This window comes from Galeopterus variegatus, unplaced genomic scaffold (genome assembly GCF_000696425.1).
Source record: "Galeopterus variegatus unplaced genomic scaffold, G_variegatus-3.0.2 Scaffold661, whole genome shotgun sequence".
Classification (NCBI taxonomy): domain Eukaryota; kingdom Metazoa; phylum Chordata; class Mammalia; order Dermoptera; family Cynocephalidae; genus Galeopterus; species Galeopterus variegatus.
Window position 1 is genome coordinate 441,062 of NW_007726772.1, and position 18,995 is coordinate 460,056.

Here is an 18,995-nt window from a genome sequence, read left to right on the forward strand (position 1 = left end):
TTTTTTTTTTTTTTTTTTTTTTTTTTTTTTTTTTTGTCTTTTTTCCGTGTCCGGCAATGGATCGCAACCCTCGGTGTTGCCCCCGTACCGGACCGGGGACCGGCAACGGGATCACAAGCCTCGGTGTTGCTCCCGCGCCTCGCTCAACCAGTGAGCGGGAACCGGTCTGTATATGGGATCCGAACCCTCGGACGGGAGCGCCGCCGCGCTTCCCAAGCGGCGCACTATCCAGTGCGCCACCAGGCCGGCCCAGAATTTCTGATTTTAAAAATGACAAATATTTATCATCTCAGTTTCAGTGGGTCAGAAATTTGAAAGCAGCTTAGCTGTGTAGCCCTGGCTCAGGGTCTTTCATAAGATTACTGTCAAACTGTCAGCCACAGCCACAGTCATCTCAAGGATCACCTGAGGTTTTCTTCCAAGCTCACTCACAAGGTTTTCTGGCATGTTCTGTTCCTCATGTGCCCTTGTACTAGGGCCTTAGTTTCTTGGTGGCTGCTAACTGGAGGCCTTCCTCAGTTCCTTGCCACATGGGCCTGTACAAAGGGCAGTGAACAAAATGAAAGCTGGCTTCTCCCAAAGCAACTTATGAGAGAAAGACAGAGAGAGCGAGACAGAGAGAGAGCTCAGGACAGAACCCACAGTCTTTCATAATTTAATCTCAGAAATGACAGATCATGACTCTTGCTGTATGCTATTTGTCAGAAGTGAGCTGAGTCCAACCCAAAGTCAAAGAGAGAAATCAAGCTTTGTCTCCTGAATAAAGGAGTATCAAATAATTTGTATGTATATTTTTCAAGTCAACCCAGTTTAGTTTAAATCTACCATTTTGGAATTTGTTTTCTATTTATCCCACCTGTCCCATTTTACCACTTTCTTTATCTTCTCCCTTGTTTTGGGATTTTTCATGACTCCATTTTACCTACTTTTTTGGTAATTAGCTATAATCATTTTTAAGTGATTATTTTAGAGTTTATAATACACATCTTTAACTTACCACTTAATGCATAGTATAAGAGTCTTACAACAGTATAATTCCATTTCCCCGTCCAAGTGTTTGTATTTGTCATACATTCTATTTCTACATATGGTATAATACATTGTTATTATTTTTAGAGTAGTCAATTATCTTTTAAGGATAATTGATTTTTTAAATAGCCAAAAGTAGTCTTTTCTATCTACCTTTACCTTTGCCACTTCCAGTGACCCTCATTTCTTTGTATAGATGCAAGTTTCTATGTGGCATCCTTTTTCTTCTGCCTGCAGAACTTCATTTACCACATCCTGCAGTGCAGGTCTACTTGTGACAAATTATTTCACTTTTTATATGTTTGAAAACATCTTTATATCATCTTCATTTTTCAAAGATATTTTTGCCTGGTGTAGAATTCTACGCTGGCGTTTTTTTCAGTAGTTTAAAGGTATTGTTTTCGTGTTGTCTGAATTGCATCCTTTCTGGTGAGAAGTCTATGGTCATTATTATCTTTTTTCCCTTTATATAATGTGTTTTTATCTCTGACTGCTTTCAAGATACTCTACTTATCATGGGTGTTAATCTATTTGAGTATAATATACCTTGGTGTAGTTTTCCTTTTGTTTCTTATAGTTGGGATTCATTCAGATTCTTGGATCTGTGGTTTTTTAAAATGAAATTTGGAAGTTTATATCTTCAAATATTTTTGTCTCTTCTTTTTCTCCTCTCCTTCAGGGGCTTCACCTAAATGTGTATTAGGTTATTTGAAGTTGTCTCACAGTTCACAGATGTGCTCATTTTTTTTTTTTTTTTCAGTATTATTTTTCCATAGCATTTAGCTTTGGGTATGTCTTCAAGTTCACTTATCTTTTTCTCTGCAATACCTAATCTGCTGTAATCCTATTCAGTTTATTTTTTGTCTCAGGCATTTTTGTTTTCTTCTTCAGAAATTTGATTTAGGTCTTTTCTTATATGTACCATATCTCTACTTTCATGCTTTGTCTTTCCTTTACCTTCTTGATCATATCATATAATGGTAATTATTGTTTTCATGCCTAGTAATTTTATCATTTCTTGCTGTGTTTTCATTCATTTATTTTTCTCCTCTTTATGGGCACAGTTTTCTGTTTCTTTACATGCTTGACAATTTTTGATTGGATGACAAATTTTGCTAATTTTATCCTTTTGGGTACTAGATTTTTTTAAAAATTACCAATCTTACTTTAATCACTTAAGTTATTTGAAAACAGTTTGGTCCCTTTGAGGCTTGTGCTTAAGTTTTGATAGGCAAAACTAGAGCAACCTTTAGTCTGGAGCTAATTTTCCCCTTTATTAGGGCAACAGCCTTCTGATTACCCTACCCAATGCCCCATGAATTGTCATGTTTCACTCTGACTGGTAAGAACAGGAACAATTCCCAGCCCTGCGTGATCTCTGAAGATTGCTTCTCCTGCTAACTTTAGGCAGTTCTTACCTTGGTCCTGGATATTGTCTTTACACATAATGCTGATCAGTACTCAGATAATACTTGAGAAGGACCCTCTGAAAATCTTCGGAGCTCTCTCTATGAGCAACTTCTGATACTATTCCCAGTAAACTCTAGCCACGTTGTTTTCCCTGAACTTTCTGTGCCATCCCCTCAACCTATGAAGTCTGCCAGGATCCACCTGTTTGCCCTTCCCTGTGCTGTGCACTGGAAACTCTCTCTAATTAATAACCTGGGATAATTATAGGACTCCCAATGTTCATTTTTTCTCTCTTAGTGATCACTCTCCTGTGCTGCCTGGTATCTAGCATCAGAAAGCTACAATTTGTATTTTCTCTCATTTTTCTAAAGGTCTCAAGTGGAATGGTAAATCTGTACCTAATTATGATAGTTTCCTACTGCTGTCATAAAGAATTACCACAAACTTAGCAGCTTTAAACAACATCAATGTATTGTTTTATAGTTCTGTAGGTCATAAGTCCAGTGGGCTTGGCTGGTCTCTGTTTCGAGTGTTAAAGGCCAAAGTCAAGGTGTAAGTACAACTGAAATCTGAAAGAGAATTCATTTCCAGCCTCATTGAGGTTGTTGGCAGAATTCAGTTGCATGAAATCATAGGACTGAGGTTCCCGTTTCCCTGATGGCTGCTGGATGGGAGCTATTCTCAGATTCTAGAAGCCACCTACATTCTCTAGCTCGTGGCCCCTTCATCTTAAAGCTGCATCAGGGAGTCAAGTTCCTCTCATACTTTAAATCTATCCTGCCTCTTTTTTACCATATCTCTATAACTTCATCCAGAAAAGGCTCTCTGCTTTTAAGGCCTCCTATGAGTAGATCAAGCCCATGCAAATAATCCAGGACTATCTCCCCAGTTTATTATGTGAAACTTAATCACATCTGCAACATATTTGTAGGATCCAGGGATGAAGGGCATAGACATCTTAAGCAGAACAATATTCAACCTACCACACCTGGGGTTGAAATAGAAATCAGATTTTATTATAAAATGCATGAAAAACAATGAGAAATGTCAGGAATAGTATAATGAATTCCTGAGTACTCATTAGTAGGTTCTATCGGATCTTCATATTTTGCTATAATCATTTTAGGTTTTTAAAATAAAATAGCATTAATTGAATGATATTTTATGAGTTAATAATATGAAAATGGAGGCTGTCTTATTGTGTTATGAGAGACTCTCATGGTTTAAGCTACTAAGAGCTCTGATAAATTCACCAAATATCTAGATAGATGCCAAAAAGTTTTATCATTTAAGTGAATATATCTGGATTGTTCCTAAAAGGAATGAAGAGAAAATTCGGAATTTATTTTGTGGTCATTTAAAGAGTTGGAATTCACTAACCGGGTGGAAGTTCTAAAAGCACTGGATTTTCCATCCCACTGTGCTCTGATAACTAGCGTGAGGCGTGTGTGTGCAGAAGGGAGGTGGGGGATCCTCCCAACCTGAATCTGCCTCTGGGAGAGCCGACCAAAGCCCTGACAGGGCGGATCTGGGCCCAGCCAGTCCCTCTGGGCTCGTGGTCAGAAGTTCCCTCTCCCACGTGGGGAGGCGGCATCTAGCAGTGACCAGGCTTGTCTTTGTTCTGCACTCACAGGTCAAGCCCTGTCAGCGACCACGCCCACCACGGAGCCTGCGAAGCTCTCTCCAGCTCCCACTCCAACAGGTCAGTTGGCATGTGTTCTATGGGGAGTAGGAAAAGGAAGCCACGTGACAGACACTGGGCTGGCACCTACTCAGACCTGAAGCCATACTGAGTGGTGACCATATTCCTACAAGGACTCCTTGCCTCTGAAGGAGATGAGTCAGGAATGACATTGCATATTTGACTGTGACCTTCAGGCTGCATCTGTTTTCAAACTTTTATCTTTCTAAAGTTGGTTTAGGGGATGTCCTAACTGCTAAAGATGCCTCTGTCTGTCCCCGCCGTTTGTCCCAGGTGGTGGATTATCTGCAACCATCGCCACAACAGAGCCTGCAGCCCTGCAGTCCACACCCACTCCCCTGGCGGGTAAGTCCTGAAGAAAATGTGGGAAGGGGCTAACATTGATGGAACATTTTGGTTTTCTTGTCACATAATTAACATTTCACTTTATGCTCACACAGTTTACCCCAGCCTCACACCCATTTTTTTTACATCGGGAGACACATAAAAATTAATTTTCCTACAGTTAGTTGACTAGAAAGTGGTAAAGTCAGGACATGAGCACATATCTGTCTAATCCCAAACCCATATGCCTCCATTTGCCTCCTCCTTTGGGGAGACAGCATTACAGGGAGAGAAGCTTCTAGCAGAACTAATTGCTAAGACCCAGGTACGTTAAGACTTAATCTGAAAATTGTAAAGCCCATGCCTTCCAGATTCTGTGTGTATTGTCTTCTGTTTTCTCTGATAGCTTTTAGGACCTTTCTCTGTTACTTGTGTTTTGAGCTCCTGTGATGAGTTACTTTGATCTGAGTCTTTTTTTACTCATTATCCTGCACACTCGGTTTAAGCTTTTAGTGTAGAGATGCATGTTCTCTAATTCTTACAAATTTTCTTGAATTATTTATTTGACAACTTCTTGTCTCCAGAAATCCTTCAGGCAGATGTTGGATTTCCTGTACTGATCTGCCAAATTTGGGGACTTATTTGTGTGTCTTTAATTTTGCATTTTTAAGACATTTTCCTGTGTATTCAGGTTTTCTTCATACTATCTTTCAAGGGTTTGATCGATTTCTGAAAAATTTTGGCCACTGTATTTTTTAATTTCTAAGAGCACTTTCTTGTTGACTGACTTTTTCTTTTTCGTAGCTTCCTGTTCTTGCTTTGCAGATATGATGCCTTCTCTAACTCTTTTGGTATGTGGATTGTAGTTTTCTACTCGAAACTTGCTTCTTTTCCTTTTGTTTTCCCTGTTTCTTCTCTTTATTTTTCTATTCGTTCTAATTTATGTCTTTTAGGCTAGAGGCTTTTCTCAAAGATCTGGGTATTCCCACTGTCTTTTGCACTTAAGAATGAGGCACTAAGAACCTGATGGGTTGAGGTGACATTTCTGGCTGCTGGTTTTCCATTAGCCCAGTGGGAAAAGACAACTAACACATCCACTTCTCAGTGCTGCCTTCAGTTTTCCTGATGTCAACAAAGAATGGACCTTTGGGATTTAATTTCTCCAGAGAATTAATTTCCTGGCTGTGGGTGGGGAATAATCCAAAGCTCTTCTACAGATTTTCAGCCAATGTCCACTTTTTTAGTGACTGGACAGAATTGTAAACTAGGTGAGTTATAGAACAGTTAGTGATCTTATCTTTGCAACACAAGTCCATGCAAAGACATTATTTAAAACAGCTCGTTTATAGTCTTATCATGGAATAGAGGGGTCTGTAAAGCTGTTTAGATAGTTTGTCTTGCATATCATGGTTTTATACAATCCATCTGTTTTGCAAACCATAGCTTAGGTTACCTTAAAATTATGTAACTCTTTCATTCCTCAATAGCAAGTATTATTAGGTCAAGTCTCATGTTCCTAAAAGCAGTGTAGAAAATCAGTTAAATTTTAAAGATTTTTATTAGAATGCTTGTGTTCAAATTCGGGAAAGCCACGTAGAGGTGTTTGACCTTGATCAGATTACTTGAACTCCCTGAGTCACAGTTTCTTTATTGGCAAACAGAAAAAAAATAATTGAACGAATATCAGAAATTCGCTGTGTGGGTCAAATGAGATCAAACTTTATAAAGGACTCTGATGGTGCCTGTAATGTAGTAAAACTCATGAAATGTTAGTATTATCATTATGCCATCATCATCATCATCCTTGCTGTTTTGTGGTATATGGAAGGTATGAGTAGAATAGAACCAGTGGTATGAGAGCCTGATATAACAGGATGAAGGCAATACCCTGACACCAGAAGGACAGCCCCCAGGATCTCCCCTTGTGCTTTCTCAGGAGCCTGGGTGGACGTGAGGCTGCTGAATGGCACGGGGAGGTGCTCGGGCCGCGTGGAAGTTCTCATCAAGGGCACCTGGGGGACTGTGTGTGACGACCTCTGGGACCTGGCTGAGGCTGCCGTTGTGTGCCGCCAGCTGCAGTGTGGTCAGGCGGTGGCAGCCCCCACAGGGGCCCACTTTGGGACAGGCTCTGGAAGGATCCTGCTGGACGACGTGCAGTGTGTGGGCAGCGAGAGCCACCTGGGGCAGTGTGTGCACGGGGGCTGGGCCAGGCACAACTGCGGGCACCTGGAGGATGCTGGCGTCATCTGTGCAGGTGAGGGGCTGGCTGTCAGTCTTCCCTGGCGGTGTTACAGACAGCTTGCTACATGAGAGTGTATAGATAGTGGATGTTCCCTCTTGACTGAGATCTTCAATCTCTTCTTCAGTGATAGGACTAACTTTCCCTTGTTAACCAAATGAAAACACTCAAGGATATTTTCTACTGAGCTTGACTAAGAGCCAAGGGCCGCCTCCTGTCTTCTTTCCAGGTCATCTTTTGAGGTGTCTAGCTGACCTCCCTGAGGAAAGCTGTGTGCTCTGCACCTGCCTCTGCAGAGTCTTCCCCACCTGCAGGGCCAAACTGCAGGGACCAGCACTGCACAGCTTCTTACCAACAAAGAGCAGGATCCGAACTCACCAAGTCATGCAACCCCCTGGGAAAGGAACCTCTGCACATCAGGAAATAGAATAAAACTCCCCCAGAATGTATCACTCTCCATCTGCGTTAGGGCTAGTTTCATTTCCATGCTCTTTACTGCATATGTGGGTTGAAATGTAGAGAAGAATGATTGATGTCACTCATCAATGGCATCTCTAGCCCCTGACTTGTCAGCCCCAAACAGAGAAACCGCACCATCAACACACACTGAGCCTCATTAGTCAAGTTAAGAAAATGATTCAAGACATTTGATATTTACAAATTGCCTCATACACATGGTTTAATTTGATCTTCACAATATCCAATGAAGTTGCCACCACAGAGACTGTCCCCATTTCTCAAATGGCAAAACTGAGGCTCAGCAAAGCAAAGGGGCTTTATTTATTTTTCTTACATGTTGCCTGTTGCACTTCTTTAGAAAACATATTGATTGGGTCCACCTACGGGCCAGGCCGTGTGCTAGGCACTGGCATTATGGAAGTGAACCTGGCTGACCCCATCTGCGTGCTTGTGGAGCAGCCAGAACATTCAGACAACAAACACAGAAATAAGTACATACAGTAATTACAAAATGGAATGAGTGCAGACACATTCGAGGAAGTAATGAAAATACATAAAACAGAGCAGAAGACAATTCATATTTGCAAAACGTAGGACGAAAAGAAAGGTGGCAATAAAGCCCAAGGTCCCGTCTAAATTCTTGTCATAAAGTCCTGTACATGTGGCCATAAATGAGGCTCTGAGCTTCCCGGGTGCCAAAGGCAAGAGAGAAACACAATCAGTGACAAGATGGGGCATCCATAAGAAGGAGGACAGCTCAGTGTCCCGAGAGACAGCAGCTTCTCTGGTCCTAAAGCTGGGCAGCATGCCGGGGAGGCGTCGAGGCAGGACCACCACTGATGGCTCAGAATGTCTCCCACGACTATTCCTGCCCCCTTCTTTGGGGTCTCCTGCAGGCCTCATTACACCTGCCATGGCACCCTCACTGGATCACAGTGGTTTATACCCATGGAAGACAGGAGCGGGGCCCCCAAAGCACACCTCAGGAGTTCTCGGCTCCAGGGTGCCCAGGAATCTCTGCAGGTACTTGTTAAGGTACAGAAGAGGCCTGGCCTCACTTTACACCCACCTCTGAATCTAAGTATCTGAGGGAGAAGCCCCCAAATCTGCATTTTTAACAAGCCCCTCAAATCATGGGATGCTGGGGCCGCTGGTCAGCTGGCCATACTTTAGGGTACCCTGACTGACAGCCCTGCCTCTCATGTTCTCTCTTTCTCTCCACCTTGCTGAAACCATCTTCCAACTCCTGATAGGCACAGATTCTTCAGAAATTCTACCAGTAGATAAGATAAACTATACATTTTTAAGATCTGCATGGGCCAATTTGCGTGGGATAAATATAGAAGGATCTCTGCAAAATCACCACTTATGTATCATATTTAAGTTAGATAATTCCTGAATACACATCACGAACAATTTATATTCCATTCATTTGTGTATATGAGGGTTCATGGAAAGATGCATACTATCTTTTAAATCTGTTTTTCCATGAACTGTTTGAAGTCCCCTTACACAGTATGTACATCTGTGTTTATATGAATAAAAGTATAGAAAAGTCAGGAATGGGGCACACCACACTGGGCGTAGAGTTATCTCTGGGTGATAGACTTGTGGGAGATTATTGTTTGCTTTGCTTTCTGTTTGTTTTATCCAATTTTTTCTTTTTTTAAATTTTTATTTATTTATTTATTTATTTATTTATTTATTTATTTATTTATTTATTTATTTATTTTTTATTTATCCAATTTTTTCATAAGGAACATGTATCACTTTATAACCAAAAAATAATTGAGTGATCAACCCCCAAAAGTAAGAGTTAAGAAGAAATAGTTGCCTTCTGTACTTGCCAGGATGTGGCCTCCTCGGGTCTCAGGAGCAGTTAGTGACAGAGAAAGGCCAGAGGCCAGGATCCCACTTTGCCCGTGATATCACTTTGTCTTGAAGGCAGGGCAAGGCAGCACCTCACGAGCTCACAAGGTGGCGCTCTCCCCCATCCTGACCCTCTTTCCCGTAGATGGAGGGAAGCCCTTCATGCCCTCAGCCTGGCCTGCGACTCCACAGACCACACACCTGTCCACAGGTAGGACGCCCTCCGTGTGCCCTTGTGCTCCAGGAGTCCACCTTCCTGTCCTGTGGGCGCCTCTGCTACCCACTGTCCTGGGTCCCGCATGTATGTCCTCACCCAAATCAACTTCACTGTTGGTCCTCAGAGTCAAGGATTGGGGGAAGTTTCTGGTGTATCTGAGAAAAATCTGCTGCACAGTCCTGACCACAAACTCGCTCCTTTAAATGCCATTCAGGGAGCAGCCCCTGGAAAGTCTGGTGAGAAGAGAGTGACCTCTGATGACCCAGGCCAGCATCTTGAGTCCCCAAAGGAAGGTAGCTGGGGGACTCTCTGAAGCAATCTGCTGTTCCAGGGAAAAGATGCTAACCCACAAGGAGCGTTCGAGCAGCCAAGAGGCAGCCAGGCAGGCAGAAGGGCCAGGAAGGGGGTCCCACCGCTCTGGAGTACTCTCCCAAGGCTCATTTGAGCTGCTGTGTGGTGACTCAGGGGCTTGGGAGGCCACCCTGGGTGCCAGTGGCCAGAGTGTTACTTCTCCACAGCAGCCTTCGTTCAGCACACTGGGGTCACAGGCACCTTGGAACCAGCTAGAAAGGGTGTGATGTGAGTCTGTGTGGTTCGCACAAATTCTCTCTCTTCACCCTGGCAGGTGCTGAATCGTCTACCCACCAGCCAGAAGGTAGGACAAAGTACACGTGTTGAACCATTAAGTGTGTTCCTTCTCAATCCCCTCTAGTGGGGCACAGGAGATGACAGGGAGGGGGAATGTCAACAGAGGGCCTCGTGATGCCAACGCCGGGCTGTGGGACAGCAGTCTCCTAGTCCCTGGCAGGTGCACTGACTGCCACATCTTCCTTGGGCAAGTCAGCTAAGGTCACTGCACCTCAGTGTTCTCACCTGTCAAATGGGACTAGAAATGTGCTTTTCTCCACCTCCCTCATGGTGCGGTAAGGAACAAGGGGGGGAACGGAAGTGAAAGAGACTCTACATTTGCAAAGACAGCAGAAGAAAAATGGGGTCCTTGTAACAAAGTCACTCCTGCATCCAACACCACTTCCTCTTGCTGTCACTGGTCCTGAGTGGTTCCACCCAGAGTGACCCAGGTCCCTGCTCCACTCCCTAATCTTTGAGTCAGACACACTGAATGCACCTGGGGCTGTGAGGAAGGGGGATGGACACTGAATCCTTTTCTGTTCAATAATGTCTTTCAAAGTGTCCCCTGCAGTCCTGATCATGAAACTCCCAGTCACTCCCTCCAGCAAAATCACATAACTCCCAGCAAGACTCTGCCAGGGCTGCTGGGTCAGGGCAAAGTGCACAGCGTGATACACAGGGTTGGAAGGTGGGCTGTCTGCATATCAACCTCAGGTCTTTTCTCAGCACCAGTCGTCTGGGCCAACCCCACTTTTCTGTTTGACTGTCTGCCTTGAGACAGCCCCAGTGCCCTGTGCCTCCATCAGCAGAGAAAACCCAGGCACATCTCCACACTAGCCCTGACTCCTGGAATATTGCTCCAGAAGATCTAGGGATGAGGGCTATGTGGCCCTCTTATTTTCCCAGGGCTCAGAAAACATTTTCCTGATTTTAATGAATTTAGCCTCTTCTGTGTCCTCTCTAACTCTGATTGGGGAGTTATTTCTAACACGGCATATCTCCTGTGGCTCTTCATATGATTGGAGCTTCGCCTGGGCAGTGCCACTCGCAGTGCTCCATCTGGCGGTGTCTGTAATCTAGTGAGGAAGGCAGGTGCATTCTCGGCACCACCATCGAGGCAGGTGGTGGTAAGCGCCATGTAAGGTACACTGAAACCACAAAGCGGCGAGGAAAGAGGGATTCCAGGAAGGGTTCATGAAGGTGACAGGGGAAAGAGGGTTAGGGGATGGTAGAATTTTAGTCTGTGGTCCTGGGGATAGCGAGAGCTTGTAGAAGATTAAAGAAAGACAATGCTCAAAGGAATATGCTCCTTTCCAACCAGGAGTCCTGCAAGTACAGTCACACGCCACACGACCATGTTTCGGTCCACCACAGACCACATATCTGATGGTGGCTAAACTGTACAGCTTAGGTGTGTAGTAGGCTATACCATCTAGATTTATGGAGTAACATGCTATGATGTTCACGCAATGACAAAATCTCCTACAAAGCCTTTCTCAGAATGCATCCCCATCGCTAAGCGATGCATGACCATGCCTTATGGGTGTGTTTGAGGGGCACCCCGTCTCGTCACACTCCTGGGAGACCCCCAGCTCACTGTTGACTCTGTGTCTTCCTACAGAAGGGAAGGACAGGGGTAATCTAGGATTTGACTTTGCTGCAGGGAGAAACCCTTAGCAGTCTTATCTATCTCACATTTCACAGCTCTTAGGGGACAGATGAGCACGGGGAGAGCCCCTGAGCCTTAGGCCTTGAGTTCTTACTCCACAGCTATCATCGGTCTCACTGCACTGCGATCCCTGCCACGCTTTCTGACTTTCCCAAAGAATAACGAGTGGCCCATGTTCTCTGAACACTGATCGTGCACATGCCATGCCGTGCTAGCATTTTACCTGCATGACCTCACTTAATCCTCAGAGCAGCTCCATTAAATGAGCATCATTGCGATCACCATGTTTACAGATGAGACACCAGACAGGTCAAGGGACTTGCCCAGGACCACACAGTAGAGAAGCAAGGGGTCTGGGATGCAAATCCAGGCAATCTGACTCCAGAGCCTAAAGAGTCACCTCCAGGCTGAACTGATTACTGTGGGAGAAAAAAGTGCAGTAAATTTCACTCCAGTGGGCAGTTACTGTCACTACAGACAGGCAGCCCAGCCACCTTGGATAGCCTCAGGTAAAAAGCCATTTTACATCTGCTAAAATTCCACCATCAGTTGCCAGATGTGTCTCCGCAGGAGCTGGGTGGAGGTGAGGCTGCTGTGTGGCACGGGCAGGTGCTCAGGCCACGTGGAGATTCTGGTCCAGGGTACGTGGGGAACCATGTGTGATGACCTCTGGCACCTAGCCGAGGCCACTGTTGTGTGCCGCCAGCTCCAGAATGGCCAGGCGGTGGCAGCCCCCACAGGGGCCCACTTCAGGGCAGGCTCTGGGAAGATCCTGCAGGGTGATGTGCAGTGTGTGGGCAGCGAGAGCCACCTGGGGCAGTGTGTGCACGGGGGCCGGGCAGGGCACAAACGTGGGCACTTGGACGACACCAGTGTTGTCTGTGCAGGTGAGGGGCTGGCTGTCAACCTTCACTTGGAAGGCTCCTCCTAGTCCCCTCTGTCCTCTCTCCTACAACACACACACACACACACACACACACACACGCACACACACACACACACACACACAGCTCAGTCCGGGAATGTAGTGGGTCCAGCAGGTAACTGGAGATGCCTATGTTCAAAGTTACGCATCAGCCTAATTATCCCCTTGACTGCAGAGATTGCTAAGTATGGCTCACAGGCTGGATCCAGGCTCAGAAGTGAGCAGTTTGAAAATTCAGGCTAAACTTGATTCTAAAAAACAGAATACTTGTCATAAAATTCCAAATTCTTACATTTTGTTAAAATAATAATAATAAAGCAGCTCAGGCACAAAAACAAAAAATTCTTCTATTACATGAATGATTGAATCTGAGAAAGAGCTGCCCTTTGGACACGGAACAGCTCTCCAGTTCACACAGTCCCCACCATGTTCAAATCCCATGTTTATCTTACCTGCATGGTTCTCAGAAACTATTGCATTTGTAACCTCTGGGTGATGAGCCAAATTTGTCAGCTGGTGCTCAAGGCCTTCCACATCCTGGGCCTACTGACCTTCCCAAACTTATCTGTCCCTCTGGTTGGCTTTCTGCCCAACAGTACTCCCCAGCCTTTCCTGATTCTGCCCCGCTTGCGGCTGGGATAGCGTCCCTGTAAGTGACAAGCACTGCAGGTTGGCCCATCCTGAGCCACATGTCCTGCATGGGGCTTGGGCCTTCCTCAACACCTAAGGGCCCCTGGGGAAGCACCGACTCTCCTGGGACATTCCACATTTGCTGCCTGGTCTCGTGTCTCAAGTCCCCACAAATGCCAAGATCCTCAAGTGCAGAGTCTCTGCCTCTTTATACTTTCTGCTTCCCACAGCACCCTAAACGTAGGAAGTTCTCAGTAAACATTCACCAATTAAGACATGATATTATTTACAATCTCTGTTCACACTGATAGGTACTGATTCCACAGCTGCTCTGCCTACAGGTAAGACCACGTGTTGCATTTGACATTATGTACTAAATTTGGCATAATGTAAAAAAGATCATGAAATTTAGAGTCAGATCTTCCTTTGATTGGCACAATGTAAAAAACATGGCATAATATAAAAAAGATCATGAGCTTTAGAGTCAGATCTCCCTTTGATTCCCAGCTTCATTCATTCTCTCATTCATTCATTCCACAGGTACTGACTGAGTGTCCACCATGTGCCAAACTCTATACCAAGCACTGGGGGCGGATACAGTGGTAGTCAAAACTCCCTCAGTCTCTTCTTTCATGTTATACCCTAACAGGAGAGACAGACGTGACATGTGATCACCCTCAGTTATGTCATCTCTTGATCCCATTTTTTTATTAAAGTAGGAATAATACAGAAAATTCACTAGGCAGAGTCCTCAGAATCTAATCACCTCTTCAAGGCCCCACTTTTCAATGACCATAATAGGATTTCCCACCCTCTTAACAGTCACAGTGGGGATCAAGCTTCTAATACATAAAACTTGGGGGACAAAATCCATATCACATGCCAACCTAAGGGAGGCAGTGGGGGGATGGAAAGGGCCCTGAGCTGCAGGAATCTGAACCAGGCTGGCCTCTCACCAAGTGAAAGACCTCGGCCCTCAGTTTCCTCATCATTACAACAGCCTCATTGGATTCCATGCTCCCTAAAATTCTATGCCTTTGACATTCTGTGACTACCAAGGAGACAATAAGCAGCCACATGAACTGGCTGAATAATGTATGTGCCACAGTGGAAAGCAAGAGGTTGTCAACGAAAACCAGAGACATGGGTCTTGCAGTAGAAATTGAGGGCCAAATCCCACCCTAACATTTTATTATGAAAATTTTCAAATATACAGCAAAGTTTGAAGAATTTAATAATAAACTCCTACCTAGATTCTCTGATGAATTTATAAATCCATCTGTCATCCTCTATTCATGCATGAATTCATCTTATTATTTTATTAAAGTTTGGTTGATATACCATAAAATTTACCCATTTTAAGGCCCAGTTTGGTGGATTTTGGTAATTGTACACAGTTGTGTAACCACCTCTACTGTCAAGACAGAACAGTTCCCTTGCCCTGCAAGGTGTCCTCGAGCCATTTCAAAGCTGATCCCCTCCTTCCTGTCCCCTCGCTCCCACCACCACTGTAAGTACACTATGTGACCTTCCTTTCTTCGTCCAGGTGAGGTCATGACAATAGCACACATCAGGAGAAGGAAACAGAGAGATGGTGGCCAGCTGATGGCCTCTCACACCGCGGGCACTTGGGTCCAGCCACCCATGAGCTTTGCTTTTGCTAATAGCCACGTGACATGTTAGTTTATCCACAGGCACCAATGCCTTGTTCTGCCCTAAATGGAGACCTTGGGGATATGAGATCACTGGCCTTAGAATGCAGTTTCATCATTATTCCTGCAAATCCTGTGGGGAGGCAGATGCCCCCTGAAGCAACTGTGCATCTTCTTTAGTGTTGTGACCATTCCCTGATGATAGTCATTCCTTTTTACCCATCACTAGCCCATGAGATCCTACTTCCCACATCGCCGGTGATATCAGCAGTTCAGCACCTACCTTCTTCTGCACCACCAGGTAGGGCTGTGTCTTTTTGTATTATGGCTTCAGAATGACTTTGTCCATTCGACAATGAATGAGTGAATGTACATGTGTCCTTGGAGATATACAGAGCAATGAACCAAGCAGACCCTCATGGAGGTGAAGTCCACTAGGACGTTACAACAGACTGGTGAATGCTGTGAGGTGGGGAACGCAGGTGCCATGGCACCCAGAAGAGCGTCTCCATCCAAACCTGAGGGGGCAGGGCGGGAGGAAGCAACATATAATCTAGGACCTGAAGGGTGAGGGGGCAATGGAATTGTGCCAAGCAGAGGAGATATTGGGTAGTTAGATTCCCTATGGGCTGCAGGATGGGCGACATTAATATACTTTCCAAATTAGAACCTAAGGCTGGCCAATAACCATGGAATTAGCGAACAGTGAGGTACCTGAGACCCTCTAAGATGGTGTTTTGCTGTGATCAGGAATGAGTAATATTTGGGGATATTCAACCTTGAGTTCGGTCTTGGGTTTTCACAAATTAGGTCCAATCTGAGGCCAGATGAGGCAAGAGTAAAATACTGGACCAGCTGATTCCCTTAATCTAGCTGTACAGCCAAGAGATTCAGGGGGGAACCACTGTCACTGCCCAGGGTCTGAGAGCATCCCTGGTGGAATAGTGCCCAGCAGGTGCCACAGCTCCTGGCCACTGGCCATCACCTTGGGAATATAGCAATCACCAAAAGCGCCACTGTTGGCTCTTTTCAGTCACCTGAATCCACACTCCACATCTTTCTTTTCTTTATTTGCTTAATAACTTTTTATCTTACATGCCTTCTATGTGTTGAGCACTGAACCAGTTCCCACGACGGACATGTAGATGACCTGGACACACTCCCAGTTCTCAGGGAGCTTGTCGTTTAGTAGGGAGACAAGTCTTAAACACAGAAAGCTATAATGTAGGGAGAAAGTGGTCTTTACAAGAGAAGCCCCGCCATAGTCTGCCTGCACCCTCAGACCATGACTCATGCTATTCCGTGCTCCGGGGGAAAGCTCTCTGCATGCCCTTCTGCGGCAGCTGAGACCACACCCCATTGTAGTGGTCCCTTCACACAGCCTCTCACCCCAAGCTGGTGAGCTCCCAAACCATCTCTGCGTCTCTCCCCTCCTACTGACCAAGAACAAGGCCCTGAGGAGTCCTCTCCTGAGTGCTTTTGCATTCTTTAGCTTCATGACAGCTTATGAAGTAATTATTGTCATTCTCAAGGCCACACAGGTAGCCAGGGACATTGGGCTTCAGGTCCAGTCTCCCTGACCCGACATCCACTGCTCTTTCCACCCTTGCTCCCTGCCTCTTGGGCCACCTGCTGGGGAGATGGGACCTGTACAGTGCTGGTTCTACGCCAACAGTGTAACCAGGCCCGGGAGCACCAGAACAAAGGCCTCAGAAAAGAAGACAGTGTCCCAGTCTGGGTGATCACAAAAGCCTGATGGAATGGAGGCACTTGGGCTGCAATTTGAAGGATGGAAGGATTTCAGTGAGCAGGACTGGGAGTCGGTGTACTTTAGGCAAAGTGAATGGGATAAATAAAGGGAAATAAATACGAGCATTTATTAATGAGTTAGCATTTGGTTTCATGGTGCAAATATCAACTCAAGTAAGATTAATTGAAGGGAGTCTATGGCCAAGACATAAGAGGATCTTAACCAACCCAGTTAAAGGAGTACAAATAAGAAAGGAACTGAGCCACTCTCTCACACTCTGGATCTCCCTTCTTCCTCTTTCTCCCCTCTGATGAGTCTGTTCCGAGCAGCTTCTCTATTCATTTGTCCACCCAGATATGATTTATCAAGGCTGCCCCAAATGGCAGTGTCAGACCCTGAGTCTTCCATCTCTGTTCCCAATTCCAAATATCCAGCAGAGAGAATCTGGGCCAATCCAGCACATGGACTGGTTCCCCTGGAGCCAGATGTCCGGACACTCCAGTCCAGACAACCTGACCAGGCAGACTCAATCATGGGGTGCATGGCTTTGGCCCCATGCCTTTTCTGGCTAAGGGTGGGGCAGGATATCAAAAAAGGGGGGTAGTGGTAAAGAAGAAGTGTATAAGTTATCCGTTGCCATGTAAAACCACCGCCAAACATAGTGGCTTAAAACAACCACCGTTTACAATTTCTCAGGAGTCTGCAGGTCAGCTGGGCAGCTCTGCTGGTCTGGGATGGGCTCGGCTGATCTTGGCTGGGTTTGCTCACGCATCTGTGGTTAGCCGGCACATCAGTTGAAGACCGCCTGGCCTAGGATGGCCTCCCTCACGTGTCTGGCTCTTCTGTAGCTGTCATCTGAGGTGACAGAGGTGACAAAGCCACGTGTCTTTCATCACCCAGCAGGCTAGCTCAAGCTTGTTCCCATGATGCTCTCAGAGTCCCCAGTGAGTGAGTGGAAGCCTGGCAGGCCTGGCAGGCTCAGCTCTGTGGGAAGTCATTACTTCTGCTGTATTCTGTGAGCCAAAGCAAGCTGAAGGCCGCCTCCCTCAATCAAGGAGTGTGAAAATAAGCTCTGCTTCTCGACGGGAGGGGCTGCGATTTCATTCATATTGTAAAGAGCATGGATATAGGGAAGAGAAGGACCGTGGCCATTTTTGTGAACAATCTACCACAGGCAATCTGTCTTAAAATAGGGTGTGGATAAGTAAGACATTATAACCTTCTTAGAGCAGACACTTCTGGGGAATGGCATGGGATTCCACATGGCAGCATAGGGATATGAATAGCAAATTCGTGGAAGATAAGGACAGAGAGCTGGGTCAGGTGGACGATAGTCCAGTCAGCAGTGGGCAGAGGAAGGAGCTACCACCCCCTGACTCCCCCATCCTTTCCCAGCAGGCTGGGCCCCTGTGCGGCTGGCAGGCAGCCACGGGAGCTGCGCAGGCCGTGTGGAACTTTTCTACCAGGGAGTCTGGGGAACCGTGTGCGATGACCTCTGGGACCTTCCACAAGCAAACATCGTCTGCAGGCAGCTGGGCTGTGGCTGGGCCATCTCAGCCCCGGGTGAGGCCCACTTTGGGGAAGGTTCTGGGAAGATTCTCCTTGACAACGTGCACTGCAGGGGAGATGAACAGCACCTTGAGGAGTGCTCCCATGTTGGCTGGTTGTCCCACAACTGTGGTCATGGGGAAGATGCTGGCGTGATCTGTTCAGGTAAACCCCTGCCTCCCTCCCAGGCAGAGCCCGGCTTTGGCTCCTTCCAAGAGAATACTTTTCAAATGACAGCGCAAAAGAAACTATGGGAAATGAACCAGTATGTTATTCACTCACAGCAGATGTCTTCATCTCTTACACTTATGTAGGTGCTGAATACTCACCGATCACACCACCAGGTACGGAAGGCGATGCTTATGCATGCAGTTTATCAAAACCTTGGGGAAGAAGTTCTGCTGGGAATTGAATGTGTCTTATTCTCCAAGCCAGTGGAGTGACTGAGAGATGCAGAATCACCTGACTGTCCAGTGGGAGAGATGGACAGTGCCCTGAAATCGTCCAGTCCAGCCTCACTTTCTATTTCTCTGCTGTGCATTTTACACATGGGAAGCAGACTCTTGATTTCTCAGGCTTCTGGGCAGCTCTGCTGGTTTGTCAGTTCTGAGGGTTGTAGAGGGGATGGCAGTGAGATACGGCTGTGTAGGAGGTGGTTAAGATTTGATGATGAAGGGCACTTCCCGCCCAGATGGCCCATGGGCCAGATTCGGGCAAAGTCAAGGTGAGCCAATTCCATTTCTACTCCCTCCTCACCTTTGCCTTGTTCCTGGTGCAGCCCTGGCCCCACAGAGCGTCCCCTGAGTTGGCTTCCCATGTGCTCCCAGCCCCAACACCAGGAGTTCTCCATGCCAGTGCTCTCTCCCCCTCATCAGACCTCCAGGGGCCTTGATGCCCGGCTCTGAGCTGGCTCTCGGTCAGAGAATGAGTTATGAATAGAGC

General features: G+C 46.0%; 2 protein-coding genes across 2 annotated transcripts in view; both read left to right on the forward strand.

Annotated features, from left to right (window-relative positions):
- LOC103589212 (putative DMBT1-like protein) overlaps positions 1-9,247 on the forward strand; it is a 12,848-nt gene extending 3,601 nt beyond the window's left edge. Inside the window, exons 3-5 of the mRNA XM_008571119.1 lie at positions 6,402-6,719; positions 7,522-7,663; positions 9,178-9,247. Of these exons, the coding sequence (XP_008569341.1) occupies positions 6,402-6,719; positions 7,522-7,663; positions 9,178-9,247 (530 nt within the window). The remainder of the gene's footprint in view (positions 1-6,401; positions 6,720-7,521; positions 7,664-9,177) is intronic.
- Positions 9,248-12,203: 2,956 nt separating this feature from the next.
- LOC103589213 (putative DMBT1-like protein) overlaps positions 12,204-18,995 on the forward strand; it is a 41,568-nt gene continuing 34,776 nt past the window's right edge. The window contains exons 1-2 of the mRNA XM_008571120.1: positions 12,204-12,435; positions 17,904-18,218. Coding sequence (XP_008569342.1) covers positions 12,204-12,435; positions 17,904-18,218 — 547 coding nt within the window. The remainder of the gene's footprint in view (positions 12,436-17,903; positions 18,219-18,995) is intronic.